This window comes from Myxine glutinosa, chromosome 1 (assembly GCF_964187855.1).
Source record: "Myxine glutinosa chromosome 1, kmMyxGlut1.1, whole genome shotgun sequence".
Taxonomy (NCBI): Eukaryota; Metazoa; Chordata; class Myxini; order Myxiniformes; family Myxinidae; genus Myxine; species Myxine glutinosa.
This window is the reverse complement of record NC_136261.1, coordinates 263,846,329-263,863,072: the sequence shown is the minus strand read 5'-3', so window position 1 is coordinate 263,863,072 and position 16,744 is coordinate 263,846,329. Positions and strand designations below refer to the sequence as shown.

Here is a 16,744-nt window from a genome sequence, read left to right as displayed (position 1 = left end):
TGACATTTGTCATCCCAAATAAACTTGGTCTCTTTCCTCAGCAAATTCGTCAAAGGGGCTACCACATCAGAAAAATTCCTGCAGAACTGCCGGTACCAACCAGCCATACCCAAGAATCTCATAAGCTCCTTCTTCCCTTTTGGAACTTGGAAGCGATCAATGGCTTCTATCTTGGCTGTCACCGGTTGCACCTGACCCTGACCTACTACATGGCCGAGGAACACCACCTGTGCTTTTACAAACTCACTCTTAGATAAGTTCATGGTCAACCCTGCCTCGGTCAGTTTCTTGAAAAATGCATGAATTTGTTTAATATGATCTTCCATGGTCATGGTGTGGATGATGACATCATCCAGATAAGTCTCCACCCCCTGAAGGTCTGCAATGAGCTTATTAATCAGCCGTTGAAATGTAGCAGGCCCCTTTTTCAATCCAAAGGGAAGAACCTTGTACTGATACAACCCATTTGGTGTGACTAAAGCCGAGATTTCCTTGGCTCTATCAGTAAGAGGAATCTGCCAATACCCTTTCAGCATGTCAAATTTAGTTACAAATTTAGCAGGGCCTATTCTATCAATACAGTCATCAATCCTCGGGATGGGATATGAGTCGGTCTTGGTCACTGCATTAACCCGTTTTAAATCCATACAGCAGCGAAAACTGCCATCGGGTTTTGGAACCAACACACATGGTGAGCTCATTCACTGCTGCTTGGTTCGATGATGTCATTCTCCAACATATACTGAACCTCCTTCCGAAGATACTCCATCTTCACAGGGTTCATCCGATAGGGGTGTTGCTTCACAGGAGTGGCTTCCCCCACCTCAATATCATGATACACCAAGTCAGTACGACCAGGTACATCTGTGAACAAATGTGCAAACTCAAAAATTTGGCTGGATAGTTGTCCTTGTTGTTCCCTCGTCAAATGACCTAATTTCTAATCTAAATGACTCAACACTTCCGTGTTCGTCAATCTGGGACAAGCCTGGTCATCAAAGTTATCAAACTTCACACCGGCCTCAACCTCTGGATTCTCTTGCACCCCGACTACAGGTACAACAGGTGAGACAGGAACCATTTTTTCCACAGGCTTCCTCTCATAATATTTCTTCAGTCGGTTGACATGACACAGCTGCCGCTTTTTCCGTCGGTCGGGAGTTGTCACCATGTAGTCTGTTTCATTAACCCTCCTTTCGATTGCATAGGGACCAAAATATCTAGCCTGTAGTGGCTGACCTGGAACAGGAAGCAACACTAACACCCAGGACTGAAATTTCTTATCTACGATTTCTTGTCTTGTCTCAGTTTCATTTTATCCTGTGTCACTTTCAAGTTTCTTCTCGCAACTTCACAAGCCTTTGCCAATCTGTGCCTAACCGTTGACACATACTCTTCCACTGTTGACTGTGACTCCTCCTGTAGCCATTGTTCTTTCACTAATTTCAATGGTCCTCGAACTGCGTGTCCAAACACAAGTTCAAAAGGACTGAATCCGAATGACTCCTGAACGGATTCCCTCGTAGCAAACAACAATAAGGGTGTTCCTTCATCCCAATCCTTATCACATTCAAAACAATACGTTCTGATCATATTCTTCAATGTCTGGTGAAACCTTTCCAAGGCCCCGGGGCTCACGGGATGGTAAGTACTTGATCTTACTTGCTCCACTCCCAACAGGTGTACCACTTGCTGAAAAAGCGTTGACATGAAATTGGAACCCTGATCAGACTGGATGACCTTAGGTCGGCCAACCAAAGTGAAAAATTTAATCAAGGCCTTCGCAATAACTGCCGCAGTAATTTTTATAAGAGGCACTGCCTCTGGGAACCTTGTGGAAGCACACATGATGATCAGCAAATACTGATATCCAGCCTTAGTTTTAGGTAAAGGGCCGACACAGTCAAAAATGACATGGCTGAATGGCTCTTCAAAAGCTGGAATTGGTTTTAAAGGTGCGGATGGGACTTTCTGATTAGGTTTTCCCACCAGCTGGCAAGAGTGGCAAGATTGGCAAGATATACAGAACTCCGCCACATCACGTCGCAATCCAGGCCTGAAAAAATGTACCAATATTCTGTCACATGTCTTGTTCACTCCAAGGTGCCCGGCCAAAGGTGTCTCATGCGCCAAACTCAATATCTCCTTCCGGTACGGCGGTGGCACCACAATTTGGTAATGAACTTTCCACTCATCATTTGCTGGCACCTCCGGTGGTCACCATTTTCTCAGGAGTATTTCCCCTTTCATGAAGTAACCAACAGGTATCTTCATAGCCTCTTCCTCTGTAACGGCTTTATCAATCAAACACCGGAGCTCTGGTATCTCCATGTTGTTCTTCAACAAGTCTCTTTTGGACCAGCACCGTTTGTTCAACCTCGTTCCCAGATGTCTCCGACTAGCACTCCATTTCCTCTTTTGGTCCAGATGCCACCTTTTCCTTCGGTTCCTTGATGTCACGCCCTTTCCTATTATCTCTTCCAGACTTTTCCTCCAATATCGTTAAGGAAGTCAAATCCACATCACCTTCATTCTCCTTCTCTTCAGAGCGCTTCCTACCCATAGCATGAGTCACTGCACAGGATGGAAAGATACCCAGAATCTCCTGCTCTAACTGTGCGGTGTTATTTTCCATACTGGGCTTTTCAACCAACATTGGATTACCAGAAACTCGACCACCGGCCAAATCATTCCCGATAATAAAAGATATTCCCTCTACAGGAAGAGTGGCTTGTAAACCTACGGTGACCGGTCCTGACACCAAATCAGACTTCAAATGGATGACATGAAGAGGAGCTTTAGCATAGCCACCAACCCCCTGTAAAAGAACACTAACACCAGTTGCCGTCTTCTCTGACAATGGCAAAATGCCTTCAAGCATCAAAGATTGATGTGCTCCTGTGTCCCTCAATACCCTAACAGGTCTCTGGTTTGTTAAGTCTCCATCCAGTGACACAAACCCCTCTGAAATAAAAGGTTTGTAACCCTCTTGAACAAGGTCGTTCTGTGATGCCGTAACTTTGGCATGGGAACTTTCACAAGGCACTGTCCTCCAAGGACGATTTCTCGCATTGGCCAATGCATTCGGAGTTGCACTAGTTTGACTCCGCTCCTGATTTTTCCTTTTCAGGGCGTAACATTGGGACATCAAATGCCCAGGTTTCTTCCAAAAAGGGCAAGTCGGCCCGGAGGAAAAACTCGTGGTCTGCCTCGGGCCCCCCGGAAGATAAGTTTGTCTTAGAATTGTAGTCTTCTGACCCCTAAAAGTTGCGGTATCAGATTTGTCCCCTTAGTCCTCTCTTGGCTGCCTCCAAGAAAATTTGTTCTCCGAACCTGATTTTCCGTAACTCCCCTGGCTAACTCTAGGCGGGAAATTAGGTTTGTGGAACCCCATCCTGTGTGTCAAGGCATAGTCATCTGCTACGGTTGCTGCCTCATACAACTCTGGTACTTTCTTTTCATCCAGATGTACTTTAATGTCCACGTGGACACACCGTTTGAATTCCTCCACCAAAATCAATTGTCGTAACAGGTTGAAGTCTTTCCCAATCTCCTTCGAGTCACACCACCTATCAAACATGGTTTTCTTCATGTTGGCAAACTCCACATGGGTCTCACTCTCCCTCTTCCTGGCATTCCTGAATTTTTGCCGGTAAGCTTCAGGGACCAATTCATAGGCTTTGAGAATGGCTTTCTTCACTATCTCATAATCTGCACATTGGTCAATCGGTAAAGCCGAAAATATATCTTGAGCTTTACCCACCAGAACACTTCGCACTAACATAGTCCAAGACCCCACAGGCCATTTTAGCCACCTTCTCAAAATGTAACAAGAACTTGGCTACCTCCTTTTCATTGAAGGGTGGAACCAGCCTCACATGCCTACCAACATCCCAAGAGTTCTGACTAGTTGTCGAACTAGCCGGCATGGATACTACTTCTCTCCGTTCTCCCAGTAATTCCAGCTCCTTGAGTTTAAGTTCCTTCTGATACTCCATGTCACGTTCCTTTAACTCCCTTTCGGCTCTCCTTTCCTCTGCTCTTTCCTCCGCTCTTCTTTCTTCTTCAGCTCTCCTTTCCTCTGCTCTTCTCTCCTCGAGTTCCTTTTCACCTCTCCTTTCCTCTGCTCTTCTTTCTTCTTCAGCTCTCCTTTCCTCTGCTCTTCTCTCCTCGAGTTCCTTTTCAGCTCGCCTTTCCTCTGCTCTTTCCTCTGCTCTTCTTTCCTCGAGTTCTCGTTCCTGTTCTGCTCTTTCCTTTGCTCTTCTTTCCTCGGCTTTCCATTCCAAGTCTTTTAACCTTTCCTGGCTCTGCAGTTGCATCTCCATTTTCCGGAGCTCCACATTTCCTTTTTCCTCGGGTAACCAATCCAAGGCTACCTCTTCCCATGTTCCTTGTTGCACTAGAGACTCTACCACCAATGTCTGAATCTCTGCTTTCTTCATACTAACTCGGTCCTCCAAGTTAAAATATTTGGCCAATATCATGAGTTCCGATCTTTTTAACGCCTGGAACTCTGCCTCATTAGGGGACACCACAAACTTTTCTGCGTCAAACACCATGGTGACTATCAGTTAGCACCTGTTAACCTTCACGGGACAAAAATTCCAATTTTTGAAAATTTTTGGGAATGCTAGGAAATTCCAAATTTGGGAATTTTGGGACTGTTAGGGAATTCTATCCTGGACGAGCCCCCAATTTCTGTTACGTGCTCCTCCCCAAACCCCGGTCACGGTGTACCTCCGAGCCTCGAGAGGAGTCATGGCAGAAAGATGTGTTATTCTGTGTGTCAAAGATCAATGGTGAAACCACACCAATTGTTACCAACAAACAAGTATTGTATTAAGGTCACACAAGAATAACAGTACAATAACAATAGTAATCAATTTTACAAGCAATATATCATTCCTATGATGGTACCATCAGTTTCGTACAATATAACTCACTGTGCTCCAAGTGAGCGAAAATAACATTCCCAATGTCTCTGTCCCAGCTTCAAACCAAAGTCGATCCACACTCTAGTGATCGTCAGAACGATGTTGTATCGAGACCAGAATCCTGCTCGGTTGACAGTCACACTGCCAAAGATAGGCAAAAGTGTCCTCAAGAGGCGGCTGGGAAATCACACCTTCGGGTATGGATGTTCAACGGCTCCCAATCGGCGAACCGCAAATTCACACGCAAAATCCACGTTACACACACACACACATCAGGTTAACGTCTGGATCTGGTGAAATGGATGAAGCGATGTGAAAAACCTGGAGCGATGCGAAATCAGGCGCGAGGCAAAATGGCAAACGGTCCATTCTCGAGACGTAACGGCACTCCAATGATTCTCTTCGGAATCAACTGCAAAACCTGTCACGCAGGTTTATCTGTCACAGCGATAACAACTCTGTCGCAGGAATCCCTTTCCCAGGAAACCCCAAAGTTCGCTAGTGACCCCCGTTCACCAGCGTTTGCTCAAAACCTCAACGCAGCTCGGCTCCTTCTCTGACATCACTCGCTCCGCCTCCTTTTCCTCTTCTTCTTCTTCTTCTTCTTCTTCTTCGTCTGGTCCCCGATCCGGTTTCCGGTTTCTTTTAAAACACTAACTTTTTTTACCTTTTGAAAACAGTTATCTCCAATTCACTTCAATGATAACAATAATAGTACATGGAACCAAAAATGTTTACGGTGGATGAGAACCACAACAACGGAAGTGACGAATCGTGGCATTTTCAACCAATTTCAATGGTTACTCGAAGACAGGACAGCATGTACAATTATACTAACGTAATCATAAGACTTTAAACAAACAAACCAAAAGATACCTATTTTGTGGGTGAACCACCTGCCCCCCCCCACCCCACCCCATCGCCCATAGACTACATTAGACCCCGGGTTTTTTTCATGCCGTGAACAAACTTTGGTACATAATGGGTGGTGAAGGTTGTGGACAAGTTTCATCGTAATCGTGTGTGTAGTTTCAGAGAAAAAGGCAAACACCTATTTTGGGGGGGGGGGGGGGGGGAGGGGGTCAAATGTGGATCCACTTTGACCCCCGTCGACCCCGTTAGAGTTCGATTTTCTTAGTGCCGTGAACAAACAATGGTACATCACGGGTGATGAAGGTTGTGGTCAAGTTTCATCGAAATAGAGTGTGTAGTTTCAGAGGAAAAAGCTAATTCCTGTTTTGGGGGGTCAAACGTGGATCCACTTTGACCCCCGGTAGACGCCCTTAGACCCCGATATTTCAAAGCCGTGAATAAACTTTAGTCAAAACACAACAAATATAATTTGTGCCAAGTTTGGTCACAATCCCATCAGCGGTTACAGAGAAGAAGTTGCAAGTGTTTACGGATGGACGGACGGACGACGCGCCATCGCATAAGCTCCCCTGAACTTCGTTCCCAGTGAGCTAAAAATGAATTAATCTGCTACCACACGATTCTTTAATAATATGAAGCATATGTCTCTCAACTCCATTTTCTGTCAATGCTTATATAGCCTTATCCAACGAACAGGATAGAGAGGTAGCGTACTCACCTCTCATTTATCTAGTCTGGGTTCTGTAACCGTCGACAATAGTTAGACAGTACAATATTTCAGTCCACTGCAAGATGGACACCCTCATCTCGTGTTGAGCAGTATTTGACATACCTGCCAAGTACCGGCTGGTGACAGTGAGTAGCCATGGAAATTAAGTCGACACCAATCAATGGAGAAAGAAACACATCTTTCACCTCTTTTGCCACACAGGTACTCCCCATGAGATATCATTAATAGCAATGAGCACACCCCGAGTGAGAACTACAAGATGACAGATAATATTATTTGGCCGATGGACGATTTACCCCTCTCTGTGCAGGTGGATAGGCAGTGGAATACGTCCACCACGTTCCAGTGCTGATGTCACATTTGCAATACGCAGCAACCCCTTGTCGGGTACACGCCAGGTCTTGCGAACCGCTGTCTGGAGCAGGTGTGGCACATCGGGCTGCAGAAAGTCTTCCATGTTCATGTTGCTGATGTACAGCTCGGCTTGATGTGGTAAAGGGTGCTCTAGGGTTTTTAGAGGAAAGAGAGAGAGAGAAGATGAGACTGATTGTTGTTGCAATGGATTTTTCAACAAAATAAAAAGTGTAGGAAAATGGAGGAAATGACCAGAGCAGTTCATATAATTCCTGCAAAATGTGCAACTCTAATAGAACATGTGCAGCTGGAATGTGGATGAAACATCTGCTTGGAAATCAGCCAACATCACCGCCTTACACAAAAAATGTACAAAAACAGATCCTTGCAACTATAGACCAATCAGCCTTCTCCCAATTATCAGCAAAGTCATGGAATACATCATTGCTTCGGATATGAAATCTTTCCTCTTCTCCAATGGCTTGATCTCTGATCATCAATTTGGTTTCAGACCAGGTCACTCTACTCTGGACATGCTGCTTCTGCTGTCTCAACAATGGATGGAGGTCCTCAATGCCAAACAGGAAATTAGAGCTGTCTCCCTCGACATATCACGTGCCGTCGATACGGTCTGGCACCCCGCTCTGCTCACCAAACTCTCCTCCTTTGGTATCCAGGGAAATCTCCACGCATGGCTGGCGGACTTGCTCTCTAGTCTAGTCGTAGTCAACGTGTGGCCCTGAATGGGTTTCTCTCATATCCTCTTCCTGTTCAGGCTGGAGTTCCACAAGGCAGTGTTCTGAGCCCTGTGCTTTTTCTGGTCTTCATCAATGATCTCTCTGACTCTCTTGAAAATCCTCTCTATCTCTTTTCTGATGACTCCACTCTCTGCCGCTCCATTCCTCATCCCTCAGATCGGTAGTCTGCAGCCTCCTCACTCTCTACAGACATGGACAAAATCACAGACTGGGCAAACAAGTGGAACATGTCTTTCAATCCTGACAAATCTCACACTCTTACGATGTCTCTCCGAAAAGACCGACTGGACAACCCTCCCATCAACTTTCTGAATAATATTCTCCAAGAAGTTCTGTCACTCAAGCTTTTGGGTCTCACTATCTGCCATGATCTTTCCTGGGAAAACCACATTTCCAAGCTGGCCTCCAAAGCCAGTCGCTGACTGGGCATCCTCCATCGTGCGAAGTCCTTCCTTGGCACACCTGAGCTCCTCACCACATACAAGGCTTTCATCCGCAACTCAATGGAGTACTGATCTCCCCTCTGGGCTGGTGCTCCTGCCTCACACCTAGCTCGTCTTCACGCTGTTGAAACCAAAGCGTTCAGAATCATTGGAATCTCCCGCGATGAAGCTATCTCCGAGGGCCTTTCACTTACTCACCGCAGGCAGGTTGGTGGTCTTTCCGTCTTCTACCGACTCCTCTCCAGCCTTGCTCCCCCAGCTCTCTCTGGGCTCTGTCCCCCAAATATTCCTACAGGTCGCACAAGATCTGCCTGCAACCCTCTTATGGTTAAACTGCCATAAGAACTGCCATAAAAAGAAGTTCCCACTTTTTAGTGGGATCTTCAATCCCACTCCACCCTCCAGGTCTTTAAAACAGCTGTTCACCACCATCTCTTATCTTCCCCCATCCAAAACCTTGATCTTTTCTACCCCCGCTAATTTCACCCCAAATCCACTTTTTTGAAATACCAACTTCTTTCCTGGAAGTCCTTGGTGTCCTTGTGTTTTATACTTCTCCCACACCCTCCCCCTTCCCACGCCTCCTCCCCCCAAGCCCTCTCCCTCCCACACATCTCCCGATGTCCCTGCTCTCAAATGTTGTGTTTGTGTGCTTCCCCTTCTCTCCCCATCTTGTCTACCGCTCACTCTTTTTATATATTTTGTTTGTCTGTTCGATTTTTTTTTTTGTGATAAATGTTAGCTCTTTCACGAGCCTCGATTCTGTATACAAAAAAAAACAAAAATAACATGATGGATGAAATGAACATCTTTAAATTAATTTCCAGTAATTCTTGTAAATAAATTTGGAATATATCCTTGCATAAATTAATTAATTGATGTTCATGGTCATCAATATTTTAAGACTTTACTAAAAGCTCAAGGAAGAACAATATAGCAAAGAATTAGTCATACAGTGGCATTTGGTTACAAGGAACTTATATACAGGAGCAGGCCATTTAGCCCATCATGCTTTGACTCTTATCAATGCCACTCCAATTCATTCTATCAGTTTATGGTATTTGACTAGCGTGAATCGGCGCGCTCCTCACCACACGTCGTTTCAGATGGGTAGGCATCTTTGATCATTTCGGTGTCTTTTGGGTCTTTGAGGTGTTTTGGGTCTTCAGGGTCTTTTGGGTCTTTGGTGCCTTCAGAAGCTTTTGGGTCTTAAGGGTCTTCGGTGTCTTTTGGGTCTTCGGGGTCTTTTGGTTCTTCAAGGGTCTTTTGGTTTTTTGGGGTCTTCGGGGTCTTTTGGGTCTTCTTGGTCTTTAAGGGTCTTTGGGTTTTTTGGGGTCTTCGGGGTCTTTTGGGTCGTCAGGGTGTGTTGGGTTTTCGGGGTGTTTTGGGTCTTCGGGGTGTTTTGGGTTTTTTGGGGTTTTTGGGTATTCAGGGTCTTTTTGAGCCTGAGGACCTTGAAGGGTATTTTGGGTATTTGGGGTGTTTTGGGTCTTTGGGGTATTTGGGGGTCTTCAGGGTATTTTGGGTCTTCAGGGGTCTTGGTGGTCTGAAGGATCTTGGGGGAATTAAAGGGTCGTCAAAGGTCTGAGGGGTCTCAACAGTCTTAACGCAATTAAGAGGGTGTTAATTTTATTTGAAGAAGAAGAAGACGTTTTCGTCGCATATAAACATAGCGACATACATGGCGACATAACGACATAACCATATATGTTTGCTCTATTATAATAAGATTTCACCCAGGAGGTGGGAGAGGTGGGACGGAGAACCCTGGGGCAGGCATCAGGACATCAACAGGGTATGTTTTTTCGTTGATATGAAAGAGGTGATCATGGGACATCTACAAAAAAAAAAAAAAAAATTATAAATATTAAAATAAAATTATAAAGACTAAAAGAAAATCCTACCCCCAATCATATTTTTGCTTGAATTCCTTCATTTTTTTAAAAATCAGATCTGACATTCCGAACACTTTCTATACTTAGAGCAATCAATCCCCTTCAGATTGTGATATGATTTGTTTTTCCTGGAAAAAAAAAAAATCAAATCTGAAAAACCCTCATCGTAACCCTATCAGCGCAGAAACGGTTGTAGTTTCAATTCCCGACATGCCACGTACCTCCGTGATGCCATGGTGCTCAGATTTTAACCTGTCCTCAAAGTCGCATTTTCAGTTAAGCATTCCAAATTTCGAGGTTCCAGCTCAAATAATAACGGAGGCATCATCTTCGCCAATCAGGTGTGAGATATAATCGCTTATTTTTAATTGGTTTTTCAAAACACGTAAATTAACGTCTCACTTGTTAATATGAATGTCCAAATAATCGTAGTTTTCGTGTTTATAAACTTACAACGACGTAAAATATGTTATAGTGTTTATTAAAGATTTTTAAAAACATAGTTTAAGAAAGATCGCTTCAGGCAGTGTATAAGTAGATCATTCGTTGCAAGTTTATTTTTACACTCCAAAAGCTAATTCTTATTACTATAGGCCAACAGAAAATGTACCTTACTTTTGTGTAGCACTTTTAAACTATAAAGCGTTGATAGCATTTTAAGTTAAACCATCCATTTAATGTTTAGTTTTAAAGTGATTCCTCGAATCGTTAAAAATAAAAATAAAAATTTTAAGCACTCTGAAAAACGGAATGTGTTTTGGATTGCACATCATTACACAAAGGTAAGATGTTCGCGTTATCTCTAAAAATGTGGAACATCGGTCGGAGTTACCTTCATTTACCTGTGCATGCAGGGTTGTTTAATTCTTCCCGTTATTCATTTTTAAATCACCTGCTTCACAATTGCACGGTACGAGCCTTTTGGCGGGAAACCAATTAGGCCTGGTTACTATACGTGCGGGTTCTTGCTTCTTGCTGCTCTACACGAAAAGTTTAACTGTAGGCCTATACTTTTTATTTCTACTGTACCCTAAAAGTTTTACTGTAGGCCTATGCTTTTTATTTCTACTGTACCCTAAAGGTTTAACTGTAGGCCTCTACTTTTTATTTCTACTGTACCCTAAAAGTTTAACTGTAGGCCTCTACTTTTTATTTCTACTGTACCCTAAAAGTTTAACTGTAGGCCTCTACTTTTTATTTCTACTGTACCCTAAAAGTTTTACTGTAGGCCTATACTTTTTTTTCTACTGTACCTTAAGTTTTACTGTGCGCTAAATTTTGCCCGAATCTAGCCAGAACCGGCTCGAGTCCGAGTTATTGGCATTCAGAGTCCGACTCCAAGTCCTGAAAGTCGAGTCCGAGTCCTCCAAAAAGTGGACTCAAGTCCTACATCGCTGTTATGAAAAACATTTTTCAAGGTTTTCACCTTAAATCCAAGGTGGCGGCCAAATCACATGACCTATCATGTCATAATTTTAACATGGTATATCAAATGAAATGGCAGTTGATCATTTTTGCCAAGTTTCACAACAATAGGTTAAACGGTTTCAAAGAAAATTTTTCAAGGTGTTCACCTTAAATACAAGATGGCGGCCAAGCCACGTGACCTATGACATCATAATTTAAATATCTTATCGTGCATGGCAAGGTGCTTTTAGGGCCTGCGCGAAGGCCTGCCTTTTTTACGATGAAAAAAGGTAAAAAGTCAAACATTTTAACAGCCTTGGACGTGCACCTTGACCCCATGGCCAAGGCACAACGTCAACAAGGCTGTCCCAATAACATTACACATGCGCCTCAACCCCAAGGCTGAAGCACATGGTCATTCAAACGCTGTTTTGGGGCCACAGCTAAGGCCTGCCTTTTTTGCTTGTGAAAAAAGGTAAAAAGTCAAACATTTGAACAGCCTCGGACGTGCACCTTGACCCCACGGTCAAGGCACAACGTCAACAAGGCTGTCCCAATAACAATACACATGCGCCTCAACCCCAAAGGGGAAGCGCATGGTCATTCAAACGCATGCATCATGCCCCCGAGGGGCCACAATGCATGGTCATTCAATTGGGACCACTCCTCTTAATAGGAGTAAGACCCCTTGATCCACTGACAGAGAATTTACTCCTGTCAGGTTGCATGGCAAGGTGATCATTTGTGCAAAGTTATGAATACATCAGATTTAAAGTTTTGGAGGAAAAGGGTTTTATAGGTTTTTTTGTTAAATCTAATATGGCCACCAAACCACGTGACTGATTATTAAATCAAGACGACCCTATACTCCCCATGTGTACTCAATCATATCCACCGTTTTGCTTCGATTGGATGAACAGTTCTGGAGAAGAAGATTTTAAAAGTTTTTAAGGTTTTTACCTTACATCCAAGATGGCGGCAAGCCGGTAAGAATTTCATCAAAATTGACTTCTTAAGTTGTCCACTTGCGTAGCCCATTACATGCACAAAGTTGGCATTGATGTGGAAAACTGTTCTCCAGAAAATATTATTTAATTGTTTGCTTAAATCCAATATGGTGGCCATAATCACGTGACCAATCAAAATTATTTTCGCATTAAGATCATCTTCACATAAACACCAAAGGTGGAACCCTATATTGAAAAAGGTAGGGAATCCCTAAGGCCTGCTCCAACATGTTTGTGCGCGATGTGAAGTGGAGTGCAAAATGCACGTTCTGGTGTGGTGGCGCGCGTGCGAATTACCTTAGCAACGAGTTCACCTCAGCGAAGTGGAGACTCCTTGGACAAGTGGCATCTTACTTTCTCTCTGGATTTTCTCATTCACAGCGGATTTTACGAATTGATCTTTCCAAAAATTCACAGTAAGGAGATAAATATTTAAACGTTTTTGATAATTCAGAGAAGTATATTTAAACATATTTAATGCACACCAACAATTTTACCTCAACGAAGCGGAGACGTCTTCGGAAAGTCGTGTATATGACATTGTCTTTCATTCTTACGGGATTTTATGGGTGTGAAAATATTTTTCTTTCTAAAAATACACGGTGAGGAGAGAAATATACATGATGACATTGTCACTGCTGTTTGATGTTACTTTATGCACGAGACAATTTAGGTACAGTACGGTTAGAATATGACTTGAATAACGCATCATGATAGCATGAATTCAGGAAGCGCTATTTCGCACACCTACCCAGTTAAAGCTCAAGTAACGCCTGGGGATGGGAGGGTGGGGTAGACTGCATGTCCAAACGTGACAGAGCATTACAGGGAGTGTGGGTGGGATGGGGTAGACTGCATGTCCAAACATGACAGAGCATTACAGGTGATGTTGGGGGGAGAGAGAGGGGGATTGGTGTCATATTTCAGCTAAAAAAGTGTTGGGTAATTGTTGAATACCCCAACATGCCAAATAAGTTTTATTGTACTCGTGGTAAATTTGGTTGATCCTTTCTCGCATAGTATATCTGTACTCGGTTATTATGTTATTCAGTTTTTTTCTTAATAACAGCATGCATAATTTGAAGTCAAATCTGGGGATGGGAGTGAAGTCAAATCTCAAATCTTAGAATCTGGAGTTTGCAACTGAAGCTTTCAAATTTTGGCTGCAGGTTTGATATGTAATAAAGGAGGTCCGTATTACGCTGCCCCTCCCTCCCCACTATGGCTGTCCTTTGTCCGGCGTTGACCGTCACAAGTTGTTGTCGACAATATATCTCCAGAACAACTTGATAAAATCTGAAGAAACATAAGTGAAAGTGATTCTTCACCATTGAGTGATAGGGCCAAAAACGACATGGAGCATGATATTTCAAACAAAAGGTTATGGATGACTTATGACAAACTTGGTGGACGAGATGGTAGGTGACAAGAACAAGCCGATCAGATTTTGGTTCAGGTCCGAATCCAGATCCGACCTATCAGTGGGATACAAAACATAAACTGTTCAGGTTGACGTAGGTATGCGCTCTACAGAGTGCCGTTCTAGTTTTACATGGCAAATAACACGAACAACAATTCTCGCCCTTGGAAGGTGTTGTACCAGAAATGTTACCAATCTGTCAATTCACACGTTCTCTCTTTTTATTACAGATGCCTCGCAAAAAAGAATTGGAAAAGGGATTGGCTGCAAAGAAACACGAGCGTGTTGAGTGATGCAAACTCTTGGAAAAATGTTCAGAGTTGGAAGAACGCAACCTCTTTAAAAAACAGCTCAGATGTAGCAGAATGCAATTCGCTCATTTCAGAGAAACCACGGAACTCAAAGATTTCTGGGATTCCCTGTAATTTAAAAATTGCTGACAAACCACACAATTCAAATACATTGTGCAAAGATTCAGAGAAAGAAACGCTGGAAAACTGCACTGGTAACTTCCGTCAAGCTGACGGCCGATTTGGTGAAAATAGTGGAAGTCAGTGTTCTGCAAATAGCTTGGTCTCAATTGTTTTTAGCACCACTAAACAGTCTCATACTTGGGACAGCGACGATCTTGATACAATTCTGATGACTGGCAATGAGTTGTATGGTTTTCTCCAGATGTCTTCAACAGTACATCACAAATACCTAATAGTTTCTGAATTACCAGATACAATCGATCTGTTTGACACCATCTTGTATTTGAGTACTGGTGAATCGTACACCAGTCAAATATAAAACGAGGACAATGCGACTGTCGCCAATATGCCTCCGCAAAGTCCCACCATTGGTAGATGCCCTCATTCATTGTCCTAAAAATAAACAAGTTTAATTTAAATCCCTTCAGCTGTTTTCAAGTATCACATTTTCACCAGCCATGACAGGTTTCACATCGACCGGTTAAGCGGTTTCAGAGAAGGTATTTTTTTCAAATATCGGCTTTCAAGCTAATATGGCTGCCACACCACGTGACATATTATCTTAAAAAATGTGTACACTGCATATGAATGGGTTGAGGATCACGTTTGTGAAGCTTTGTGTTGATCGGACAAGGCTCGTTTTTCTATCCAAGATGGCTGCCAAACCACGTGACCTATGCCATCATCATTTTCAAACTATATGCAACAGTGCTGTTAGATGATATTTGTAAAATTTCACATCGATAGGGTAAGCGGTTTCAGAGATATAATTATTTAATATTTTCCTTCAATCCAGTATGGTTGCCACACCATGTGACCAATGATGTTTTCTTGATAATCTTTTAATCGCCATGCCTAGTCATTGACAATCATAAAGTTTCGAGTCAATCAATTTGGTAGTTTGGGAAAAGATGTTTTTTAAAGGTTTTAGGTTAAATCCAATATGGCTGCCAAACCATGTAACCTATGATGTCATAAGTTTAATATTTCAATACAAATGGGTCAAAGATCATGTGCATGCAATTTCAGATTTTTGGATGAAGAATTTCATTAAAACATTTTTGGCTAGTACACCACTTCACCTATGATGTCATCATCATGCTTTTGTTCCCCATTGGGAGTACTTGACAATGTGCTGAGTTTCAATTTTTTCCATTCAGCGGTTTCCGAGAAATAATTTTAATTGTTTGTGTTTATTCCAAGATGGATGCCATACCACGTGACCTATGACGTCACAATTATGATAAAAACATTCTGCATGGGTGTCACTCCTACCCTGAAAGTTTTGCCTCACTCGGACATGTGGTTGAGAAAAACGAGGTTTAGCCCGGACGGACAACCGGAAAACAATGCCCCTGGCCAACTTCGGGGGCGGGGGCATAAAAACGCTGAAAAATACGAAGCAGTCAGACATTGTATGTCACTGAATTAAGCAATTTGCAGATGTTTTTCAGTGTTCAATGTTTGCTTTGCGACTTTTGCACAAACACATTTGCTATTCTGAAGAGTAGTCAATGTAACTGTGTATTTGATTCTCGCTTCAGATGGAATGCAAGTACCTGATGGCACAAGCGTCTCTATGTTTTAACAGTATTGATGATGTGCATCACGATTCTTTAAAGTTGGCTGGCTCAATCAATGCAAATGACAATGCCCAATTTGAAATCATTGGGATAAATGTCAGGATCATGAGGAGTGAAATGCTTGCTCAGCATAGCGTTTCTGCAACTAATGTAAATGATCAAGCTGGCCAAGCTGATATGGGATCACCTATTCATGAAAAGCAATGAGACAGTGTGTCATGACGCGGCTGTTGCGGAAACTGAGAGAAATTATAGCGTTAATATTGTTGCGGATTCGGGGTCGGCTCTCCCATTATCAAGGGGGGGTTAATCCCCTTGTCTTTTAAGCTGGCCGTCCCCCAATCCTGGAAATTATAACGCTCCTTTCCGGTCGAGATTGGCCAGGGTGATTGGTCAATGGTGTCCCAAACACCTGAGTGCCAATCCGACCGCAAAGCAGGGAGATAACTCCCGCTCGGACCGCGGACAAGATGGAAATTGCCGAGCGGTTCAGCAAGCCGAAGCCCGAGCCATTAACAAAAGACTAAACCCGATCCTGAGCGGTTTCCCAAATCATGCCACAGGTACTCGATGGAGAGAAAGGACGAAGACGATCGAATGGAGAGGAAACCAAAAGGTAAGGAAGAACAAAGGATTTATTACAACCAAAGAAGAGGAAACGAAAGGGAAGAATGTACAAGAAGAAGAAGAAGCAGGACACAGAGCAAGCTTATCTATACAGTCTTACTTAACCCCAGGACAAACAGACAGACTTACACGGGAGGGCAGTGGTAGGAGGAGAAGGTCCAAGTAGATGGTTCAGGCGTTGAGATCCGGCTCCAGTCCACTCGGGTCCGGCGCCGGGTCCGCGGCGAAGAACGTCCGGCA

At 43.4% G+C, this 16,744-nt stretch overlaps 1 protein-coding gene and 1 long non-coding RNA gene across 2 annotated transcripts in view; one reads left to right on the top strand and one right to left on the bottom strand.

Annotated features, from left to right (window-relative positions):
* The window catches only part of LOC137436934 (epsilon-sarcoglycan), a 122,585-nt gene that overhangs the window by 45,670 nt on the left and 60,171 nt on the right, over positions 1 to 16,744 (bottom strand). The window contains exon 5 of the mRNA XM_068131176.2: positions 6,834 to 7,041. Coding sequence (XP_067987277.2) covers positions 6,834 to 7,041 — 208 coding nt within the window. The remainder of the gene's footprint in view (positions 1 to 6,833; positions 7,042 to 16,744) is intronic.
* LOC137419402 (uncharacterized) lies at positions 10,704 to 15,370 on the top strand. The gene is made up of 2 exons (XR_010982863.2): positions 10,704 to 10,769; positions 14,052 to 15,370. It is a non-coding gene; the product is annotated as an uncharacterized LOC137419402 (long non-coding RNA).